General features: G+C 51.6%; 1 protein-coding gene across 2 annotated transcripts in view; it reads right to left on the reverse strand.

Moving 5' to 3' along the window:
• Positions 1–24,858, reverse strand: part of PAX2 (paired box 2) — a 113,620-nt gene that overhangs the window by 79,498 nt on the left and 9,264 nt on the right. For both annotated transcript variants that reach the window (XM_038758462.1, XM_038758463.1), the window contains exons 2-4: positions 20,434–20,544; positions 16,397–16,565; positions 14,493–14,690 (exon numbers count right to left, since the gene is read on the reverse strand). In XM_038758462.1, the coding sequence (XP_038614390.1) occupies positions 14,493–14,690; positions 16,397–16,565; positions 20,434–20,544 (478 nt within the window). The remainder of the gene's footprint in view (positions 1–14,492; positions 14,691–16,396; positions 16,566–20,433; positions 20,545–24,858) is intronic.

Here is a 24,858-nt window from a genome sequence, read left to right on the forward strand (position 1 = left end):
AACCTTCTCCTCCTTTACTATTTGGAAAAGTCTCCAGGCACTTTTGGCTTTGACTGCATCACCTTCATTCTCAAATCCCACCCAAATTTGCCTTGTACTTTTTTGATAATTCCACCCCAAACCATGAGGCAACAAAATGTATATCAAAGATAGTATCTGAGATAAATTCCCCTTAGAAGATACTTTTGTATATGTGTGTTTAAAATCTATATGTAGCCCATTGATGCCTACAAGTGTGCTTGTTTGTGTGTGTGTGTGTGTGTGTGTGTGTGTGTGTTTTTGCATGCGTGCGTGTATGGGCAATGTCCTCTCAGTTTTGTGCCGATGTGGTCCATTGCCCTGTGTCAATTTAGTTTCATATTGGCAGGAATATCCCAGTGAAATCATTACGTTGACAGGAGATGACTCTTGAAACTGCATGAGACAAATCTCGGCTCTGCTCCCTCACCCCGGAGCCTAGGCATTCTCTTCAGGAGCAGGCCCATAAACATGGGAAGGCCTGTCCTTATTCTAATTATCCATGTGATTATTCTGAGGTGTTGTTGTGATTGTGTTATTAGCAGGCAAGTAAGTTTGGTTAATATTCTCCACGGAGGGTTCTCTGAGGGCACTCCTCCCCAGATTAGTTCTGTCCTTGGGTTGCCTCTGCTGCTTTCCCTTTCTCTCTCCCTCTCTTTTCATCACCTCTCTCTCCACCTCTTTTTCTCAATCTCTTCCTCTCTTTTTCCATTAATTCCTTCTCCATCTCTTTCTCCCTCTCTTCCCACCACCTCTCTGCACCTTTTTCCCCCCATCACCTCTCTCCACCTCTTTTTCTCTAAGCTATTTCAAACTGCATCTGACCTTGAGTTTGGGACCTCACCCGAAGCTCCTCCTTCCCACGTTGACTCACACTCCAAAAGGCAGTAGCCCCTCGAAAAAAGGGGGGACCCTGTTTTAAAATAATTGGAGGCTGTTAACCAGAAGAGCCCAGCAGATCACTCCAGTAATGGAAATAAATTCCATTGTATTTGCATTTTAATTTTCCACATAAACAAAGGCCCAGAATGTGCTGGCTCTGGCAGCATCACCGGACGGAATTTAATTAGAAATGAAAAGTTTATAGGGCCCTCTTTAATGCGATTAATGCTCAGTTAACATTTATCACATACATATGCTGGAATCGCCTTTTCTAAGCAGCCACTGGCCATGAAATGAATTCCTTTCAACTTTTTTGTGCGTGCGCACGAGACTGTCTCCTGCGAGCCGGTTCAGTGAACACACTCCCTGGGGCACAGAAGCCACCTAGTCTTCAGAGCAAAGTTCAAGGTGGCTGTGGGGGATGGGAGGGATTGGTTCGGGGGCGGGGAAAAGGTGGGGACTGACCAAACCACGAAACCAGGGCTCTGTTTTGTAAGGAGGGAATCCCAGTGAGGTGGATTCTGAAGACTGCAAATGTTGCTCACAGAAAGAGAGGCCAAGGGGACAAGAGTCACAGCACAGCTGAGATGCAGGCAGATTTGCCCTTTTCCCTATGTTCGGTTCCTTTCAGGCTGGACCATTCCAAGCACCCCCACACCCTCTTTTTGGCCCCTTTTGCCCATGGGTGCACCTGGCATGTCTCCTAGAGGTAAACCCCATGATGACAGTTCCCAGGCCTCAATATGGCTCAGAAGGGAACACCTAACACATGCAGTTTTTTTTGTTTTGTTTTGTTTTGGCTTCAAGTGCTTACTGTATTAAGCACTGGGGTAAATACAAGGTAATCAGGTCGGACCCAGTCCATGTCCCTCATGGGGCTCACAGTATTAATCCCCATTTTACAGATGAGGTAACAGGCACAGAGAAGTGCCATGCCTGAGGCCACACAGCAGACAAGTTGGTGGAGCTATGAAATCCAAAGAACAAAATATTTGTACCCCCTAAATCCTGCAGAAACTTTGGAGGGCTTCCTAACACCTTCCTGTTTAACACCACAGACAGACTGACCTTTTTGCTATTTCTTCCTTGGTACCTTGGTTCTATCTGATATAAAGGAAAAAGATTTTTCCCAATGCTTTCACCCTGCTGTTCTCTCCCTTAGGCTTTTAGATAGGCAGAGCTATTAAACCGGGGCTGGGGATGGACTCAGTGAGAGTTAGCTAGTTAGGGACACAGCAGGGGAGTGGGGGAACATGAAACCTCTATTGGTCCCTGGAGGAATGATGTCCCTTTCTTATCTTATCAAATTCTCTTTGCTCTTCAATTATAGTCTATTGAGATTGGCCTCTTAACCCAAACAAGATAACCTGGGTAATGAGGAGGAGGGTAAGGAGAGGAATGGGGTAGGGGAAGAGTATCTGATATAGCAAGCTATGCAGATCATAAAAAAGATAAATGTTTTCAATGTCCATCCCGAACCCTGACCTTCACTAAAACCAAGCAGTCCCTTCCAGCTCAAACAAAATCAGGCACATCCCCACCCCTTCCCATAAGCGCACGCACGTGCACACACACACACACACACACACACACACACACACACACACAACTGAACACACTGTATTACATATCCAATCTTCACACAGCATATGTTTGGAACCATCAAGTCAGAAACAAATGTGCACTGCTGCCATGCCCATCTTATATGTCTTTTTCCACAGATACAGCAGAAGCCTTCGTTTCCACAAATGGGTACACAATATTTCAGTAACCCACACAGCTATGCTCAATTCACAAAAATATAACTACAAAAAGTTGAATTTGCAGCTCCAGCAAAATAGGTGATTGGGGTTTTTGCTGTTTGTTTTAGAGAAACTACTGCCAGGAACTTTGTCTTTTACCACAGATTTCCTACTTAATGGGGAGCCCCTCTAAGAGTTTTAGGATATGTTAGAAACCCCAGGGGACATAGGAGTCTTAGCTCTTCAACCACACCACATAGTTTGCCCTGATACTCACCTTATACGGAAAAACACTCTTTCACCATCTTAAGCACACAATTTTCCCAAACATCTGGAGCACAGATTGACTTACCATTCCCTACTGTCTTTCCAATCTATGTTATGCCCACAAATCCTAGAAAATCCTTGTTTTCCAAAAGACACATTTACAAAAATATATAATGAATAAGCCCTGGTTTTATAAGTCAAGTGAATATGGCTTCTATTCCTGGCTCTATTCCTTGTGGGCAGGAAACATGTCTACCAACTGTTACATTGTACTCCCCTATACACTTTGTACAGTGCTCTGCACACATAGTAAGTGCTCAATAAATACCATTGACTAATTGATTCCATTGCCTGACTTTTGACCAAATGGTTAAGTTGCTCAACCTCTTTGTGTAGAAAAGAATATCAGCCAAATGCATGTAGATTTTCCCATGTAAGACATTTTGTGAATGCAAGTTGTTACTGAATTATTGTGACCTAAGTACCTCAATATCTATCCAAGCATCTCACCCTACTCATGCAATTAACTTCCAAGGCACATATATTGCAATATACCAGCTCCCCTTACCTTTCAGATTGTGAGACAGAGACTGTGTCTGGGTTGGTATGCTTAGATCTACCCCCAACTAGTGCATTTATTGACATAACTGACTAGTGCCTAAAAAATATGATCATTAAAATAAAAGTACTTATCTCTTAGATTATGAGTCCTGTGTGGGACAGGGATAATATCTGATCTGATTATCTTGTATCTACCCCAATGTTTAGCACAGGGCTTGGCACATAGTAAGTGCCTACTGTAAAATGCAAACTAACTAGCACAACAAGGACAACAGTTTGAAATCAAAGGAAACTTGGTGATTGTTTTCTCAAATCTTGTCCCCCTCCTCCATTTTATCCTTCTTCCTCACTCCATTCCACTATTCCCCTTTACTTTTCTCCATTCTCAACTCCCTTCTTCTCCCCACAACATGAGTTATTTCCTTCTTTCTGTTGCTCTCCTCTTACCCCTAGCCCCTTGGATTTCTCCAGCTCCTGGATCCCTACAGCAAAGAAAACTGTGCCTGCAGTTTTGCTGGCAGAGCTTATATCAGGCAGGAGGTAGGTGGGATTTCATTGAAAGGGAAGAGAAGAGTTAGGAGGAGGGATTTCAGGTGGTCAGACACACGGGGAAGTCATCATCTCCCTTCTCTATCAATCAATCAATCAATAGCTATTGATCACCTACTATATGCAAGCACTATTCTAAACGTTTGGAGCAGTTCACTAGTTAGTAGAAATCATCCCTGCCATCCAGGAGCTTAAAATTTCTCAAAGAAAGAAACAGAGAATAAATTTTGAATACAAGTGCTGCAAAGGGTTGTGAGTTCTTAGGTGCTTAGGTAGCTCTCAAGGGCTAACAAGACAGGTCGGGGAGTTGGGTGGGAAGATGAGAAATCAGCTGAGGGGAAGAGCTACCAGCTGGGGTGGTGCATGGCTGCTCTGGGGAAAACTAAAACCATGGGTGGCTGCAGTTGCTTGGAAAATTGACCCTTCTGCTGCCCCTTTCCCAGTGCGGGTGTGTTTGACAGGTTGGACTTCCCTGTGAGCTAGGCAGGCTGAGCTAGAACCCAGTCCTGACACTGCCCTGCTCTCCTGGCTCCCTTCCCAGAATTTCACCAAGCTTCACCAGCCATGATGTATTTCCATCTTCTCAGCCTCATTCTCATTTCGCTTCTGAGAGTTCCTCTGCATTCATTTTCCTTCTTTGGATAAATTATTTTCCTCTCACAGCTTTCTTTTTTTCCCCTTTTCCTCTGCCTTTTGTTCCTCCATTTGATCCCAAGGCATCTCTCAGGCTCACTTTCCACTGCCTCATTTTTGTTGCTTCAGGGGGCTCTCACACGCAATCTTTCAAAAACTGGGGGTACTGGGAGGACCTCAGATCTGGTCAGCAGACTACTAGCTGTCCATTTTCATGCTTACTTCAAAATTACAAGTACATAAACACTCCCTTAACATACTGCTCCCACCACATATGCCACTTTTCCTTCAGAGCTAAACACTTTTGGGTTCCTAGAGCTCCCTGCATTTCTCCCAATAGATCACCTCAGGATCTTACCTCTGCCCTGTTGTTTCTTTCTTTTCATTTTCCACTCAAGACATCTTTGTAAAGCCATTTCACAACTCTTTATGCCCCCAACCCTTCTCCAGATCTCTCCTTCTCTCATCTCCTCCTAAATCTCACCCTGAAGGAAAATGAAGCAGACATTTTTGTTCTCTACTCAGTACTGATTGTCCTTCATTGCTCCACACATATTTCCTCCCCAACACCTTCCAAATGCCCTCCTCTTCAAACCCTGTGACTCCAAATTCCTAAAACTCACAAGCTCAGTAAACTTTTCCCTCTCCAATTCACTTACACACTCACTAATACATGTGCATGAGATACATACTGATACACAGAGAATAGCTCCAAAATATTGGTCCAGTGATGCCACGGATATTATCATTGTTATTTAATAGAGAGGGATCTATTGCTGGGATGGTCAATTTCACTAATTCCCCCTTTCCTTCCCTCTCACTCCCTTGTGGCAAGAGCTCTGTAATCTCTCTTGGGCTCCTGCCATTTTACCTACCTCTTTTTCCTCTCATTTGACTTCATTTCTCTTCTCTCACTATAGAGTCCCATGACACCATTGGCCTCTCCATGCCTCATTCCTTCCTAATTGTTTCTCTCTTCACCTGTTTCCCTTCCCAAATCATTCCACCGTTCTCTGCCTGCCTAAGCCTTCCCCAATTTCTTATCCCCCTCTAACCTTCCTATTTTCAGTGATGGCTTTGACGCCCACAAAAATGATGAATTTGTTGGGCACAGATGGGAGCGCCTTGAGTGAACTCTCCACCAATGAGAATACATCGGTTCTCCAGCTTCCAGCATGGCCCTGATGGTTGGGCAGGCCTCCGCATTGCGTCGCTATTGGGCATGAGGAGACAAAAGGGAGAGAAGCCAAACAGAGCTTCTCCTCTGCTGCTCATGCGGTTTATCTCTGACCAGAGTTGCTAGTTGTGTGAGTGCTATTCTATTTGGAAAAAAATTGGGGAATGTACACTATACTACAGTGCAGCTTTTTAGATTTTTTTTTCTTTTGGCTACATCACAAATTTGTTTTGGGAGGGTCTCAGTTTTTGGTTTTAATGTGATGACATTTGATCCAGACTCCCTTAAAATGTGTTTAGTTTGCAAGATGTGTGGATTAGAATTAGAAATCTGATTATCTTGTGGTGGACTCAATTATTTTCCATGTAAGGGCTATAAATTCTTCACTCTGGTAGCAAGATAGTGACTGTTCAGGGGTCACCACTAGCTGCTTCTAAGTCCCAGCTGAGGGTCTCCACCTACTTCCCAGTACTTCCCCTCTCTGTGCTGCTCTAGCATTTCTCCTCCTCCCCTGAGACTCCCTCCTTCCAGCTCTACAACCTCCTGTTCCCAACTGCCACAGGATGTCCGGCCCACCCCAGTGCTTTAAGCAGGGGGTGGGACTGGTGACAGGGACTATTTGCCTCAGTGACCCCCAGAGAGACAAAAATACCTTAGGTTTTGTGTCTGACCTTCTCCTCCCACCTGGGCTCTGTCATCCCTCCACCAAAGAAACATCTGACCCTCACCTGGTAGACACAAAAATCCATATGCAGTCGCACCTATCCACAGCCTTCTGATCCCCTCACCAATACATCCCATATTGGCTATTTCTCTTAAAATGGGTATTTCTTTTCCTCCAATCAATCAATCAATCAATCAGTAGTACTTATTAAGCACTTACTCTGGGCAGAGCAATGTACTAAACACCCAGGAGAGTTCAGCAGAGTTATAAGAATGAATGAATCCTGAGAGAAGCAATCTCAGGACTTCTCACTTGCACTCCGGCCCCTATGAGAACACACACATATAGGCGAGCCTGCTATTTTTCTGTCCACACAGAGATCACCCAATACTGAGCCTCTCATATCTGGAGCAGTGGGAGCCTGGAGCCAGGGTGGGCAAGGCAAGGAGTATTCACTGCATTATCAAGTGGACAGGATGGGTCACGGAATTCTTTTAAAGGACAAAAACCTGAGAAAAGAGCTTATTTCCAGCAAATGGTGTTTGGTGGCTTAATTCAATCAATCAATCAATCTTATTTATTGAGTGTCTTCTGTGTGCAGAGCACTGAACTAAGCACTTGGGAAAGTACAATATAATAGAGTTGACAGATGCAATCCCTGTCCACAAGGAGCTATTTGTTTTGCTCTTAGTGGATCAGGGGACTTTGGCCCAGGAAGAAAAGACCATTTCCCTTCTAGGGATTGGGAACAATACTGAGGATTTGGGCCAAGTTTTAGAGAGGCTTTATGGGCAGCAGCAAGTGAACATTGGCTGAGGGAAGGAAAAAGGGCATGGGAATAGTTACCTCGATTTGGGGACAGTTCCATAATTCCAGGATCCAATGTGATTGACCAGCTAGTGAAGAAAGCCCAAGCCTCTTACCTTCAGATCCCTGTGATTTACCATAGTTATATGGTTGGCAGTTTAATAAGGTTTAACAAGAAAGAGGAAGGTTGTTCCCCTTCATCCTACATCCACTCTTCCTTAGCATAAGCACATATGAATGAATTGCCCATAGGCAAATACACATATTTTAGACAATTAGACCTTCTCCATCTGCTCTCCAAACACGCACAAGTCCTCTTCCCTCACCTTCCCATACATTCACCTCCCTAACTCTTTATCTCAGCCAAATTCTATTACAACACATTTATACACACAAGCACACACATACTCTTTCTCCTTTGTGCACACACACTCACCCAGATACACGTCCTCCCCAATGCCCCACCATACGCACACTCACACACTAATCACACCTTCCTCCTTCTGTGTGCCATCTCCTCTCTTTCCCCTGTCTCCGCATAGTTAATTCCCCCCATGGCCCCAATATTGAACTGTTGTGTTGTCCATTTCCCGGTGACAAGGAGTCTGGTTACAGAGTTATTGATTGGTTTTCCCGCAGACAGATGGGTCCATCCTGGGCTCCCATCGAGATCCCCTTCTGTATGAGCTGATTGTTGCAGCTCCGAGTGTAGGATTGCACCAGGGACCACCCTCCTCGCGGTATCCTTCACCCAAGCTCTGGACGGTAATAAATGGAGCCAGCCTGAGTGGTATTAAAAGCAATCGAGTGGGTTACCTGTGCAGACGAGAGATTTATACCTCCTCATATTTGATGTGATTGTTTTATTGAGTTCTCAGAGCAGTTGGGACACAATTTATTTATTTATTTATGATTTTTTTCTCTCCTTTTTCGGGGGGTGGGTCACTCTCTAGAACTCTCCTGATGCTTTCTCAGAGGCCCACTTTGGGGAAAGGGACCAGAGGGGCCTCCTTCTTGCCCTGTCCTGCTCTCCAGCTGGCTGCTGGCCCAGTAAGCCAACCCCCATCTCTCTCCAGGGCTGAGATAACTCAGTTTTGGTTCAGCCCTGATGGCAGGCCAAATAAAGGCAGGAGGATATTTATGTCTGATTGGTATGAAGTGTATGGTCCAAAGGGAGATTGGAGGGCCAGGAGGTCAGGAAGCTGTTTCTCAAACAACTAAGGAAACCAAAATCCTTATTAATAACAATCCCCATTGATCCTCCTACTAGCCCTAACTAGCACACTGCCTCCACTCTGCCATATCACCACTTTACAAATGGAAAGACTGGAGCTCAGAGAAAGAGAGAGATGACAGGATTTGCAGACACCTTCCAGGCCTGTCTAAACTTGGACAGGAGGGCATCCGGACTCAATCTGTTCCTGTCTGGTTTTTTCTTTTTGGAGGCCTGCTATGTGACCTTGAGCAAATCACTTAACTGCTCTGTGCCTCAGTTTCCTCATCTGAAAAATGGGGATTCAGTACTCATTCTCCCTCCCCGTTAGACTGTGAGTGCCATTTGGGGCAAGGGCTGTATTGGTCCTGATTATCTTGTGTCTACTCTAGTGCTTAGTGCAATGCTTAGCAGATTGTAAGCACTTGTGAAATACATTAACAATTCTATCATCATACAATTATTGTTATTATAATTACTATTATTATTCTGAGACTATTTATAGATTGACATTGTCTCTGCTCAGCCCACCACCCTTGAAGTAATAATAATAATAACAATAATTATGGTATTTGTTAAGCACTTATTCATTCATTCATTCAATCGTATTTATTGAGTGCTTACTGTGTGCAGAGCACTGTACTAAGTGCTTGGGAAGTACAAGTTGGCAACATATATGTGCCAACTTCCTATGTGCCAATCACTGTTCTAAGGACTGGAGTAGATACAAGGTAATCAGGTTGTCTCACGTGGGGCTCACACTTTTAATCCCCATTTTGCAGATGAGGTAACTGAGGCACAGAGAAGTTAAATGACTTGCCCGAGGTCACACAGCAGACAAATGGCGGAGCTAGGATTAGAACCCACATCCTCTGGCTGCCAAACCCGAGCTCTTTCCACTAAGCCACGCTGCTTCTCAAAGCCAGTGTCCAAGTCAAAGCTATTCCCTCCCTAGAGGTGTGTCATCAAGTTCCTGGGGGGTTAACTTTCCCTTCTGGAAAATTCACTCCCTCCTCTCACAAAGCCAAAGCGAATCCTGCTTCAGGGTGCAACTTGGAGGTCTAAAATCAACCCTCTGCTCATCAAATGAACACAAGGTCACTAAATGGCGGTGCCTAAACTGCAGAATCATCTCCGGGTATAGCCAAAAGTCAAGTTGCTTTACGTGGCAAAAACTGATAAGAACTCAGTGTACCCTGTGCCAGCTTCACAACTCCAAGACCTACCCAGCTCCCCCCCGCAATTTCCCCTCCCTCCTTCCCCTACACTTCTCTGAATAGCCTCCTCCTCCCCCAGGCCACAGGCCTCCTGGGCAGCTAGCCCTCACCCAGACCCCCACCTGTCAGACCCTCTGCACAAGAGGCAAGACACCTGGTGGTTTGGGAAGTATTCATGAGGCGAGATTTATTTCCTTAATGAAATCACAGTCAGGCCGACCTTTCCAGTGCAAATCATTCCCAGTCATAAAAGTGAGACAACTCAGATTGAGTCAGGTGTAAAAAGAGATTTGGGACACATCTTGTAAGGGGAAGTGACTGAGCCGGGGTCCCTTTAGCAGGCCCAGAGACCAGGTTCCTCTGAAAGCAGCCCCTGTTGCAGAATGTGGCGAAAGACACTCACAGCCAGCTTCCACTTTATAGGAAGGTGAATCCCATGTTCCTGAAACTGGCCTCAGGTTTTTAACGAGGCACCAGTCAAAAGGAACATATTTCTCTCAACTTGGGCACCCTGACCAAAATAATTGCATAACCAAAAACGTTCTGGTCTAATTTTAAAAAAAAGATTTCCCTTTCTACTCAATATTTTGGTGATTTAGATAGGAAAGTTTGACCTAGTGGAAAGAACATAGGCCAGGGAATCAAAGGATCTGGGTTCTAATCCCAGCTCTGTCCGTTGCTAGCTGTGTGACCTTGAACAAGTCAGTTAGCGTCTCTGTGCCTCAGTTTCACCATCTCTAAAATGGGAATTCAAAGCCTGTCCTTTCTCCTTCTTAAACTGTGAGCCCCATGAGAGACAGGGACTGTGTCTGGCCTGATTAACGCGTATCTTTCCCGGCACATAGAACAATGCTTGACACACAGTAAGTGCTTAGCAAATATAATAGTTGTAGTAGTAGTAATAATAATAATAATATAAATTTTCCCCTCTCCCCACTCCACATTTAGTTCTGAGATTCGCCCTGCAGATTTTGATCTAAAAATGCCCATCTCAAAAAGCTATCTATCCAAGTGTATGTGTAAGCTGTAAATACTACAAACGCTCTTTCGGCATCTCATATGCCCAATTTTCAAAACAATTCCAATGAAATCCATGTGTACTGTAAAAAATAAAACAATGATTGACTTGCATGAAAAGTGATTTCTTCCTACAGGCCATATGTGATGCTTATTTCCCTTCAATAAGCTGTCCAAACACATTTACGAAAAAGGGAATTCTAACGGGAATTTTTGCCACTCAGAGTGGCAAAAGTCCTTTAGACTGTGAGCCCGTTGTTGGGTAGGTATTGTCTCTATCTATTGCCGAATTGTACTTTCCAAGAGCTTAGTACAGTGCTTTGCACACAATAAGCGCTCAGTAAATACAATTAAATGAGTGAATCTCTAAGACTCGTAAGACAATTTTAGGGCCCGTGAGGCCTTTCATTTTGCAAACACAACAGCATATTTCAAGAAGTGCAAATGACAGTGTCATTTGTGGAGGGGACGGAAACCTTGAGAATCATCTACAGTAGGTGAACATTTGTATAACTCCGTTCTTTGAAAATGCTTTTAACATATCTGTTCCCCCGCCACATCCCACACAGCCCCATACAAGTTACAAAACTCTTACAGCACAAAGAGTAAACACTAGACTCATGACCGTCTGGTCCCTAATTCCACACTTCCGATAAGAAATCTTCCGGCTTGTCACCCTCAGTGAGACCTAAAAACCATGAGTGGAAATTTCCTCAGCCCAACCCAGAGTCTAACTGCCTTCTCAGGCAACCACAGGGAGCCTGAAGACTCCTGCCTTCGGGAGGCTTTAGTCATAACTCGTCTTTGCCCAAAATGTATCAGCGGCAGTGAGGCTCCATTTTTATCAAGGGAACACAAGGCGAGGCACAGACCTGAGTTTTAGGAAACAACCTGGTGGTGGCATCAGCCTTGACTGCCTGGGATACCCGTCAGGGTGTTTTGTTTTTTTTCTGGACTATGAAACAGAAGCAAATGGGAATGGGAAAATGGACGATCTTTTCCCCTCCCATCATCCAGTCCATCTCCCCACTGCCTCCTAAAAATGTACATTCAGACGGGACTTTTCTACTCCCCAACTGTCCCTGCAGAACTCGACAGGTAAAGGCAGGTCACTGATACTCAATTGGGACTCAAAGGGCTCAAGCCACTATCCTGCAGTTGTGTTCCCAGTAACATTCCATAGCCAGCCTTGTTTACTTGATGCTGCTATCAAACAACCTGCTTACTGTCACATTATGGGCATTTTTTACACGATGAAAAAAGGCTCCACCTCTACAGGTTTTATACCTGTGTATGGTCCCTGACTTTCCCTTCTGCTTAGGCACAGTTACTTTTTTTCCCCCTCAGTTCCCTCTTCACCCTTCCAGGCTTCTCTCTACCTCTACAGCTCCCCAGCAGTTCCCAGGCCTGTTCCCGAAACTGGACTGGAAACATTCTTTCCCCCACCGCTGCCCGTGACCTTTCAGGGTATTGTTTTTCCCAAAAGATTAGGGCCCCCCGCCCCTCCAGGATCCTGGTATCTGAAAAGGGGGGACCATTAGAACCTCAGTTTTTAAATAGTCCCATTAGTTGGAGGACCCATATCCCATATGAGGAAGGAAGACCCTCCTCCGGTCCGCCCTCCCTTAGCCACCTCGGACCCCGGCTAGAAGCCAAGCTGCTTAAACAGTTTTTGTAAGGTTCCTCCTCGACCCGCTAGAAGCCTTGACTTGGTACACGATCACATCCTGGGATATGCAGATCCTCCCAAGAGTTCACACAGACACCAGCAGCCGGCAAGCCCTGCCAGCGTCTCTCCCCATTGGAAAGGCCACAGCCCACTCCCCCCATTTCACCTCCGGCACATTCATTAATTCATTCAATCGTATTTATTGAGCGCTTACTGTGGGCAGAGCACTGTACTAAGCGCTTGGCACAGTCCTCTCCCCCCACCCCAATCCCCCTCAGGAGTTCATGAGGGACCGCAGTCAGAGAGGGGGAGAAAGGCAAGGGGACTGAGTCTAGCTCTTTCCCTAAAAACTCCACTCCACCTCCCGAGCCCAGCCCAGTCATCCTTCCCTAAGACTTCGGAGGCACTGGCTGGACTCATTCCTCTCAGGAATTCTCCGTTGCCCTTCCCCGGCTCCTTCCTAAGGTGCCTGAATGTCAAACTGTTATTATTTCAGTACCTGACTGAGACAGGAGCAGGGACCTGGAGGTTTTTAGGAGGGTGTATAATTAGCTGATCAGTATTATGTTACCCTGTTCATAACTTAATAACCATTTTAATACAGATGGCACACACAGGGATAATTTCCTGGGGTAGCCCAGCAGTATATTACAGAGAGAGTGTGTCTCAGGGAATCTTCTTTAGCCAAGGTACATTCGACCAGTTAATTCTACCTGCTGTTTTCAGGATGATTTGGGATAATTCCATATCATTTGCAAAATATTAAAAACCATTTATATGCGGTGCCAGTTACAGGAATAAGCACCGTCTGAATTATTAGAAGGATTTCGATCAATTTTCTGTGAAGAGCACCCAGCCTCCACCCCACCCCCTCCCCCCGAACTCTTTTTATATTTTGTTTCGTTTTCTGCTGGGATGGGAGATTTTTCCAAATGTTGGCTAGCACTGTTGACAGCTTCGGTAGAGCTAGGAAAAGATGTGCGTTTGTTCTTGTGCCCAGTGTGCGTGGGGTGTAAATGCTCACCCGCCTACATTTGTGTAACGGCGCTAAAGCCCTGTTTCTGGGGCCCGTTTAACGTTTGCGGAGATCTTACCAAGCGGGGCTTGGGCAATTTGGGTGTTTGTCTCAATTTTGGGCGGGGAGGTGAGGGGAGTGAATGTTGTCTGTACATGGAAGGAAAGTACTTCCACCCAAAGGGGGATTCCTTGTTTGTCTGGTGGGGACGGGGATCTGAAATTACCCGGTTCCTGCTACAGTATTTACGCCTAATAGTACCGGGAAGGGGAGGACGGAACGAAGCGCTTTGGTTCAAGGCGGTTTCCGTGCTCAGTCGGACAGATTCGAGCGTTGCCTACCGACATTCTTTTGGTTATTTCATCGGGCCTGAATTGGGCAAGGGGTTTGAAGTAGGGTGGAGGGGTTGATTTTCGGTGGGTTGAAATAAGGAGCAATTTTCGAGATTTGGTCATCACCCGCTCCAGACAGTGGTTCTCCCAACCCCACCCCGCCCCTCACGTCCCCTCGGGCACCGTCGGTTAAGTGCTTTAAGGCTGGGGGCGGGGGGCGGCCGGTGGGCCGGCTGGCCGGTTGGTTTGTTGTTTGTTTTTCTCAGCCGCTAAGAGCCGAAAGTTTGGCCGGAGCTGGGAGATGCAAAGCAGCTCGGGAGTCGGGCTTTGTAGCGCTTTGTTGGGCGAGGGGAGGGGAGGAAAGGGCAGGGAGCAGCGGGGGACTTCCCCTGGGAGAGACACCGCTCCCTTAGAAAGGGAAGTCTATTTGGAAGGAAACGCTCAATAGACACTGGCCGTTTTAAAGGCTCCGGGGCGCGGGCGATGATTGTCTCTAGATACGGAGGCGCGTAATCTCGGAAGCCTTAATTACCGCAAACACTTGGATTCGTTTCCTAGACGGCGGCTCGAGAGACCGGCCGGGCCCGGGGCGGTGAAACCGGGGGCGGGGAGACCCCCGTCCCCCTCCCCGGCCGCTCCCCGCCGACGGTCACCGATCCCGGAGGCGCAGGACGGGAAGCCCGAGGGCCAGGGCCGTACTCGGGAGGAAGGGGCGCGGAAGACCCTCACCTGTTAATGGAGGAGACGCTGGGCACCGTGTCGTTGTCGCAGATCCCCTCCGCCAAGAGTCGATCCCGAATTTCCCAGGCGAACATGGTGGGGTTTTGCCGTTTGTACTCAGCGATCTTGTCCACCACTTTCGGAGTGGCCACCTTGGGCTTGGAGCCGCCGATCACCCCGGGCTTGATGCTGCCCGTCTCGTAGTATCTGCCGATGGGAGCCCCCGCATCGGTCAGCTCGGGCTGAGGGCGCAGGGAGAACCCCGGGGGCCGCTCCCGCCTCCTCCAGCTCTGGGGGTGTGAGGTCTCACCCGCGACCCTCCCCACCATAAACACACACAAACTCTCTCTCACACGCACACACACACAGTCAATTTTCTCCCCCCTGGCTCTACGAATTGGCTGGGGGTGGAGGAGGCGCGAAGAACAAAACAGATTCGAGGTGTCCGCACCACTTAGATGCTGGGACCCAACCTCCTCGGGCCCCGGAGTTGGCCCAAGAAGGCTCGGGGAGAGAGATCTGCTTTGGCGGGGACGGGGGGGACACAGAGGACGCAACCCCAACCTCAACGGACAGGACCGGCCTCGGAAGTCCCGCGTTTCAGGACGTCCGGGCTCAGAAGCGCTGGCCTCGATTTCCCCTGGGTCCGAGGCCACTATTCTCGGGTCGGGAGCTCAATATTCGACTCCCCGGGGGATTTAGGACGCGGCTACTGTGGAACCCGGGTGCTGCCTATAATCTCCCTTTCAATCCCCTGTCCCACCTCCCTCGGAAGTGACCGAGGGCTGGCAAAGCCGGAACGCCTTGACCGAACTTTCTTCCTCCCTGCCACTACCCTCTGGGGGACCCAGGGACCCTGCCACTTTCTTCTGAGGTGCTTCGGATAGCCCTGTTGCTCTTCTCTGGTAGATCCGAATATCCTGCCACTCTCCTCTGGGGAGCTCCGGATAGCCCACGGTGTAGTGGATAGAGCCTGGGCTTGGGAGTAAGAAGATCATGGGCTCTAATCCAGCCTCCACCAGCTGTTTGCTTTGTGACCTCGGGCAAGTCACTTCACTTCTCTGTGCCTCAGTTACCTCATCTGCAAAATAGGGATTAAGACTGTGAGCCCCACGTGGGACAACCTGATCACCTTGTAACCTCCCCGGCGCTTAGAACAGTGCTTTGCACATAGTAAGCGCTTAATAAATGCCATTATTATTATTATTACTACTATATCCCCACCGATCTCCTCTGGGGAGCTCCGGATAGCCCTACCTCTCTCCTCCGGAGGAGCAGGGTGTCCTGCCACTCTTCTCTGGGGGATCCAGATATCACTGCCACTCTCCTCTCGGGGATCCGAGTAGCCTGCCCCTGACCTCTCGGGGACCCAAGTGCCCTGCCGCTCGTCACTGGGGGATCAGGGTATCTCTGATGCTCTCCTCTGGAGGACCCGGGGAATCAGGGTATCTCTGACGCTCTCCTCTGGGGGACCCTGTCAGTCTCCTTTCGGGGATCCAAATAACCTGCCACTCTCCTCTGGGAGACCCCCGCCGCTCTTCTCTGGGGGACCCGCTTTCCTTTCCTCCGTTCCATCCTCCAATGCCCTGCTCGGCCGCGGTTCTCCCGTCCGAGGAAGAGGCTCTCGAAAGCTGGGCCGGGAGTGTTCCCTGGAGCGTGAGCTCTGCCACGAGCCCCCTCCCGCTCTGCCCTCCTTGCCCGGCCTGATCGAATAGGCTTTTCCTGTGGGGTTGGAGGAGGTCTCTTGGCCCCCTTCCTCCCCCGCGCCCCTGGGCGCGTTTCGTGGAGTCTCACGACCACCTCGCCCGGGCTCCAGGAAACTTGCACTTCAAGGGAGGAGGGGAAGCCCCCGAGAGATGGCTCTGGGGGTCAGGGAGCGGGGGAGGCCCACCCCAGCCCGGCTCGCCCCTTACCTTCCCAGGATCTTGCTGACGCAGCCGTGGCTGACCCGCAGCTGCCGGGAGATGTCGCAGGGACGGACGCCCTGGTGGGCCAGCTCAACGATGCGCTGCCTCACCACGTCGGGCAAAGGCCGCCCGTTCACAAATACCCCCCCGAGCTGGTTCACCCCCCCGTGCCCTGCTGGGGAGAGAGAAGAGAAAACACAACAGCCCACACGCACACACACATACACACACACAAACACGCACACACACACACACAGAGCAGAGGCGGGCGGTTAGTCGGGGGCAGTCAGCGGCGCGGGCACCCGCTAGGGAAGGGGATGGGAACGACTTCTTCACGGGAACGGTGGGCCGGGGGGGGGGGGTGTCTGCGAAAGGAGGAGGGAAGGGGGGCAATGGGAGGGAGACAGAGGGAAGGAGTAGAAACAGGGAGAGGAAAAAAGGGCCAAAGGAGGGAGAAGCCGTATGAAGAGAAGAAAAGAGAAAGAAGGAAACACGGGGAGGGGACGAATGGAGAGAAAGAAAAATGTAAGAGAAAGACGGAGGTGAAGTGGAACGGAGAGGCGAGAGGAAAGGTAGGGAAAGAAGGAGCACAAGAGAAAGACAGGGGGAAGCCCAGAGAAATGCAGAAATGACAAAGGAAAGAGGTGAAGGGAACCGGAAAAGGGAGCAGGAGACACGGGGGGAAGGCGGGAGGAGGAAATGAGCTGAAAGACCCCACCGAAAAGGGCGGAAGGGGCTAAATTCCCCTCCCTGGCCGAGAGCGGGGCCTGGCAAGGTAGCGGGCCCAAGGCGGCAGGCAGGGCACGGCACCAGCCGTGGGCAGTGGGCGATAGTAAGAGGAATTGAGCCCAGGCGCTTGTTTCAGTCGAACCCTTTCCTCAGCGGCTGCTCCAACCCTCGCCCGTGGGTCCCTGCTTTTTCTACTGCGTTTTTTCTTCCCTTTATCAGTCCTGCTTCCTTTTCCCATTTGCTCCCGGGGAGATAAAACTGAGGGATACCCAGAGCAAAAACGGTGGTAGAAAAGGGATGAGGCAGGCAGGCCCCAGCCACCTGCTCCGCTCTCGGAGCTCCTGGCAGGAGGAAGCCCGGACATGACCCGCTGAAAAGCCCGCGCCAGGGGAAGCCCGGTAGGGATAGATAGAGATGGCCTGCCGGCGGGGCCCGATGGAAGGATGCGGGGAACGTTAAAAAGGACTTTCCCCTCCTCGGAGGGATTCGGATCCCGGGTGCCTCGATGTCTTTTCTCGCGGAGGCTGGGCAGATATGTGGGATTTTGGGGGTATGAGGGGAGCTTTGAGCTTTTCTCTGCATTTTTCTACTGGGAAGAGGAAAAATAAAATCACACCTACACCCCGGATCAAGGCTGTCCCGGAGCTAAGATTTCCCTGGCATCTCGGACCCTGGTTGATCGATTTGGGATTTGGGAGATCTCGCTGCCTTCGATCGACAAAAGTCTTTCGGGGAGAACAACCCGACCGCTCGCAGTAAAGCAGCCCGAGTCCCACGGGCAGCCTTATACTACCTCGGGTCTTGCCGCGTCGGGCTACCTGTGTCCAGGTAAACCAGGGCAGGGGCTTTTGGGGAGAGGGGGGAACTCCCCATCTATGGACCCTGGAAGGGGGAGACCCCTCTCATCCTACCTGAGCGGCCCCCACACCTCGCCTAGGCCGACCGCACCCCGGCCATCAATAATTCAGGCCCTGAAAGAACTCGCGTTACGCGTATGAAAAGGCGGCATCTGCGGGCAGATTAGAGATGAATAATTCAGCTTCTCTGGGCTCCCGGCCCGGCCCTTCTTCCCCGGGAGGCGGAGCGGGGGGGAGAGGGAAAGGTCCGAAATGGGGCGCCCCGGGTTCAAAACGATCCTCGCCCGGGCCTCGGCGCGGGGAAACACCGCGTGGGGGGCCGAGAGATTCCGGGCCGCGCACTCCGCCTGCGGTTTTTCTCCTACCTCTGCCCGTTTCTCCGTATTCCCTTCCTGGGGTTGGCGCAGTCCCCTCGATCCCGCTTGCGCCCGCGGCGAGAGCGACAAGGGCGAAACCCGAGCCCCGGCTGCCGGTTGCGGGTTGCCGGTTGCGGGCTGCGGGCCGGGATTCGGGATAACCCGAAATGCGAGCCTCCCGGCGGGGAGGGCTTCTCCGAACGGCTGGTCTCTGGTTCTCGCTGCCGAAAGGGATCTGGGGTTGCTTGGAGGGAAAAGGCATTTTATTTTCTCGCCTCTAAAAAAGATTCTTCCTCCTCCTCTCTCTCTCTCCGTCTCTGCCGTACATATTCATGTACATATTCATGTAGATGTAAATAATAATTTTCAAAACGTTCTACAGCTAATGTGCAACCCCTGCCTGCCATGTCCTCGGGTCCTCGGGTCCGGAGAATTAGGACCGAGAGAGTCTAAAAAGTTCCCCCGTGAGAAGTTACAATTCGTCCTTATTTATTTGCCTCCTGACGAGGTGTGTTTTCCTAGTGGAACACTATTTCCTTTTAAAAAATGAAAATTAAAAAAAAACGATAACAGCATCACAAGGAAAATCTCAGCAGTTTACCGGGCAGAAACGGGTTTACATAAATGAGAATTTCCTTACAATAATTTTCGTGATTTTTCTCCTGTTTTTTTCCTTCATTTTCCTTCTCTCTCTTGTCTCTAGCTTTCCATTTTCTTTCGTTTCCTTCAGGTCCAGTTTTTACGTCTTTATTTCTCTCCTTTTCATTTTCCACGCTTGTTTTTCTCTCTCGTTTTCCATCCCTTCTCGGGCCCCTGACTTTGCCTCTCTCTTTCCGGTCTGGGGTCTCTCGGAGACGTCGGAGAGGGGAACTCGGCTAAAGCGGTCCCGTTGAGAGGCAGGGGACCCCCACTCTTTTCAATACCGGCCCGGAGTTCCCTTTAGAAACTCCTTTTGTTTTTAGAGCTGCTCCCTGCGGGGGATTTAGTACGCCATTCCCACCTCCGGGAACGGGAGAAAGAAGGGAAGACGAGGGAAAGGAAAAGAAAAGAAATCAAGGGAAAGTGGAGGGAAGGGAAGGGGAGGGAAGGGAAAGAAGGGAAAGAATGGCAAGGGAAGGGAAGAAATGGAAAGGGAAGGGAAGAAATGGAAGGGGATGAATGGGAAGGGAAGGAATGGCGAGAAGGGAAGGAAAGAAATGGCAAGGGAAAGTAAGATAAGGAAACGGAAAGGAAAGGGGAAAAAAGAGAGGGGAATGGGGAGGAATGGCAAGGGAAAGCAAGAGCAGGGAACGGAGAGGAGAGGAAAGGAAGTGAAGAGAAGGGAAGGTGAAGGATGAGAAGGGAAGAGAACCCCCCCACACACATACACACCTCGGGGAGAGATGGGATGGAAAATGAAGGAAAAGGGAGGATTATCAAAAGCAATGTATCTCGAAGGTTCGGGCTGGAAGAGGGGGATCCCAGAGCCGGAGCACGGGTAGGAGAAGGACCTGTCGAGATACGCGCAGACCGATTTCTCCTTGGGTTCGGCCGTCCCTGCCATTGCTGCCCCTGGTCTCTAGGAGATTCTCCCTAGTGTCCGGAACTCCCCAGCGGGAGGAAGAGAGGAAGGAGACCCGCTAAATCGGCCGCAAAAGCAAAAGGGGACGGGGCCGGGTGAGGAAGAAGGGACCGGGCAACAGTCCGGGCTCAGAGAACGGGAGCCGGGCTGAAGCAAAAGGAGCTGAGGTCTACCGACCCGCCGCGGGAGCGAGCAGGTGGAAAGAGGTCTGACAGGGAGGGCATCGCCGAAAGGGAAATGAGGGTCGGAAAGCGGGGACAGAGACAGGAGGGGGACAGAAAGGGGAAAGGGACGGTTTGAGAGAGAAAGAGGAAGACGACGGCCGGAGAGAGATGAGAGGAGAGAAAAATGAAGAAGAGGGAATAGAGGATAGGGGAGAATATGCTGGGGGGAGGGACAGGGGAGAGAGAAAAGAGGAGAAAAAAATGAAGAAAAACTGAAAGGGAAGAAGGAAGATTGGAAAGCGTCAGAGATGAGAGAGGACATGGAAGAGGGTCGGGGCGGGGGATTGCTGGGCTGAGAAGCCGGGCCGGTACTCACGGTGCATCGCGGAGAAAGGGTCTGCTTTGCAGTGCATATCCATGGGGAGGCAGAGGAGAGGGAGCAGCGCGGCCGCCGCCGCCGTGTCGCCTCGCAAACTCAACTTCAGGACTTGAGAAAAAAAAGGGGGGGATGGGGTGGGAGGGGAGAGGATCGGAGTGGGGAGAAGAGCCGGACTTTGGGGGGACGGCTACGGCCGGGGAGGCGTCTCTCTGGCGGGGGAGGGTCTGGGGAGCTGCCCTCGGTCCGAGCCCGGCGGGAGCAGCAACTTTCCGGAGGGCAGAGCCGGCCGTCGCGGGGGCGGGACGGATCCGGTCAGCGGATCCCCCGCCGGGTCTGGGGGACGGCCGGGGGACAGAGGGGGTGCATGGCGGGCGCGGCGGCGGCTGGGGAAGGGGGCGAGGGGTGGGGAGGGGGCGGGGGGGGGGCGCACGCTCAGATCCCCGGGACCCCGGTCATCCAGGCGGAGGAGGCGGCGGCGGCGGCCGGAGAGACAGAGCGCGGCCGCTTCAAGTCCCAGCGAGTTGGCGAAGTTGGCAGAGAAGTAGCAATCCCCGGGGTGTCCGAGCGCCGGCGGGGAGAGACAGGGAGGGAGGGAAGGAGGGAGGGAGGGAGACCCCGGCCCCCCGCCCCCCGGAATCAAAGCGGGCTCCTGCAGTGGAGGCTCGGGTGCGGGAGCGGGAGTGGGAGCGCTGTCACCGGGTGGGGTGCGGCTGCGAAGAGGCTCGGCCGGAGACTGGAGCCTCCGCTCTCCGTGTGTGTCTCTCTAAAAGCTGCAAAGCCCCCTCCAGACCCCCCTCCCCCTCCCCCTCCCCGCGCCGGGAGATGGATGACTTGTCAGACAAAGGCAATAGATTCCACCACTCTGTGATTCGCCAGCGCCGGAGCCGGGAGCCTGGGCGAGGAGGGCCCCGCGCCTGTCACTCCGACGGCGGGGAGGGGAGCGAGATAGCCACAGAGACACACACATACAGAGACAGACACAGAGAGACACAGAGAGACACAGAGAGACAGGGGCGGGGGAGGGAGGAGGACAGGGGGGACCCGGGATTAAAACTACAGAGACGAAACTCACCGATAAGATAAACGTTAGATAAGGATAAAGAGAGGAAGGGGCTAATGAATATTCAGGCGAGCGGCGGAGGGGCCGCCGAGCGCCGTCCGCTCCTCTCCCTGGCACTGGATTCTTCCCTCTCCAGATTCCGAACGTCCCGAAGGGCAGTTCCCCGAAAGTGGGCCGTTTCGGCCCCCTTCCCCCTCGCCCTTCCCGCCTCCGCAGCCCCCTGCCTCGACTGGCAGAGCCCCTCTTCCCCATTTCCACCCTCTTCGTTCCTTTCTTTTCACTTTCAGCGTCTCTGTCTCTCCCTGTCTCTCACTCTGCGCCTCTCTCTCTCTGGGGGTGTCTCTCTATCTCTCTTTCCCTTTCTCTCCCTCCCCTCTCCCCCATCCTTGCCCCACGGAAGGGGCTTCACAAGCATCGAATCGGAGCCCCGCGGGGAAAAGCCAGCGGGCTCTTGGCCGGGCATTCCCTCGCCCTCCCTTTCCTCGAAGGCCCGTTTCAGGCTGACGCCGGGCTTGGGCCCCCTCCTCTCGCCCGTGCGGGGAGCGTTGTTATCGTTATTGATGATCCTGCTCTGGGAGCGCTCAACTGGCGGGGCCGGAGCGCTCCGCGCAGATCCGCCCAGGAGCCACTGCCTTCGGAGGGGGAAGACCTGGCCCCGCTGCCGACCAAAGCTAGAGTCAAAAGAAGGGATGAGGCGGTGCGTTTCCCTCTTATCCTTGGAAATTTCGGGGTCCGGGAGCACCAGAGAGGCCCAGGGAGCGGCTTTGACCCGGGGAACTAAAATTTCTCTCCGGCTGGAGAGAACTATCCTGCAAAAGCGGGCCTTGGCGCCTCTCCTCTCCCGGGGTCCTGCCTGTCGGGAGCCGGGAGGAGAAAATCGGATCGACCTCAGGCTCCACCGGCTCTCCCGATCTCGCCGGCCCGCCCCATCCCCGCATCCGCCACGCTCGTTCGAGGCTGGAGCGGCCCCTTTGTCTCCGAACTGGTTAAGTACAGAATATCCCGGATATCTTTATGAAATATTTTCCCCCGTCTCATAAATCATCTTGGCACTTCAGCTGATGTTTTAACTCTCTCTCTCTCCCTCCCCCCTCCCCCCCCACCTCCTTCCCTGGGTCTCCGAAAGGGCAGCGTCTGGCGGGGGCTGCGCGGGGCTCTTTCCACCTCGTCTCGTCGACGGGATGCGGAGCCGGGGCCGGAATTCGGGGCCGGGCCGGGACCGCCTTGCTCTCGGCCCTGGAACCTGCCAAGAGACGCCCCCCACCCCCTATTACACACACACACACACACACACACACACACACACACACACACACACACACCCCTTCTCCAGGCCCCGAGTGACCCAGGGGTCGCTCTCTGTCACCCTGTGGGACGCTGAGGCCTGAACCCCGCTCTCAGCCTTTTTGTCCGGGCTCGGCTCCGAGCCGACAGGTAGCCCTTCCCAATAATAATAATAATTGTGGTATTTGTTAAGCGCTTACTATGTGCCCAGCACTGTTCAAAGCGCGGCGGTAGTTACAAGGTAATCAGGTTGTCCCATGTAGGACTCACAGTTTTAATCCCCATTCTACAGATGAGGTAAAAGAGGCGCAGAGAAGTTAAGTGGCTTGTTCAAGTTCACGCAGCAGACAAGTGGCGGAGCCGGGATTAGACTCCCAAGCCCGGGCTCTTTCCACTAAGCCACGCTGTACCCAACAGGCCCGGCCGGACTGGCCTGGCTTCCTCCCCCCACGGTGGTGATGGGGAGGAGGGAGTGGGTCTCGGCCTTCTCAAGCCGAACGATGCGCACGAAGGAGGGCCCAGCCGGTCTTTCATCTCCCCTCCCCCAGAGGGCTGCCCCCTCTTCCACCCTCCGTCCAGGTGGGGGGAAAAAAGGAAGGCCTCCCTTGGGTGTCCCCCGCCTCCGGCCTCCGTCTCCGCGGGCTCGGGAGCGGAGGGGAAGGGGAACTTTCCCCCCTGGCCCACCGCGATCCCTCGGGGGCCGGCTGGGGGTCCATCCCTTTCCCAGGACCGCCTGCAGATGGCGCCCCACGGTTTGCTTTGGGGCTCGGATCCGAGTGGCCACCGGGTCCCGGGCAAACGGAGTCCAAGTTTTCGAGTCACCGAGGGGAGCTGCCCGCCCCCCACCCCAACCCCCATCTCGGCCTGCGGGAGGCGAAGGGGCTCGGAGCCCCTCGGCTCAGGATAATAATAATAATAGTAATGGCATTTATTAAGCGCTTACTGTGTGCAAAGCACTGTTCTAAGCGCTGGGGAGAATACAAGGTGATCAGGTTGTCCCACGTGGGGCTCACAGTCTCAATCCCCATTTTACAGATGAGTTCTCTGGGCCTCAGTCGCCTCATCTGTAAAATGGGGTTTGAAACTGTGAGCCCCACATGGGACAACCTGATCACCTTGTAACCTCCCCAGCGCTTAGAACAGTGCTTTGCACATAGTAAGCGCTTAACAAATACTATTTTAAAAAAAGGTAACTGAGGCCCGGAGGAGTGAAGTGACTTGCCCAAAGTCACACAGCTGACAAGTGGCGGAGTCGGGATTTGAACCCATGACCTCTGACTCCAAAGCCCAGGCTCTTTCCACTGAGCCACGCTGCTTCTCGTGGTAGGGCAGGGCGAGGGAGGAGGGGAGCCGGGATGGCTTTGGCTGGAGCTTTCCACTGGAGAGAAGGGCGAATCCTGGCCCTCTTCTCCTCCCTTTGACATCCCTGTCCCTTCTCTCCCCGCTCTAACCCGGGCAGTGAGGGAGCTCTGTGTCTCTCTCTCTCGTTCTCTGGGCCACCCGCTCTCCGGACAACTCCGCCGAAGGCCGCCCCGCTAGATTGTAAGCCCGTCGTGGGCAGGGACTGTCTCTCTTCATTGCTGCATTGTACTTTCCAAGCGCTTAGTCCAGTGGTCTGCACAGAGTAAGCGCTCAATAAATACGTTCGAATGAACGAATGAAAAATAGCCCGGCCCCCGGAGAAAACCAACTCGCATTCAGAGACTTACCCATGGGTACACCACTAGACAGATTCGCGAATATATTATCAGAGGCACAAGTGACAATATATGCTCACGTGATTTGTACACACATCAATCATACACATGCAGGTATAAATACAACACATAATACTCATCTAGGCACGCATATGTGGACCCACGCAAACACACACACACAGAAACACACACACACTCTCCTATTCACACTCCACCCCCATACCCCAGACATCTACTGAAACACACCAGTCTCACACACAACTATAGAATGCTCGTATCCCGCCAACCAGACATACTTGACACAAACACACACTCCCTGTCTGGGTCTCTCCTCATTGCTTCCTCCTTCCCTCTCCCTAACCTGTATTGCACCTCCCCTCC

The sequence above is a fragment of the Tachyglossus aculeatus genome, chromosome 16, assembly GCF_015852505.1.
Source record: "Tachyglossus aculeatus isolate mTacAcu1 chromosome 16, mTacAcu1.pri, whole genome shotgun sequence".
NCBI classification, from domain to species: Eukaryota; Metazoa; Chordata; class Mammalia; order Monotremata; family Tachyglossidae; genus Tachyglossus; species Tachyglossus aculeatus.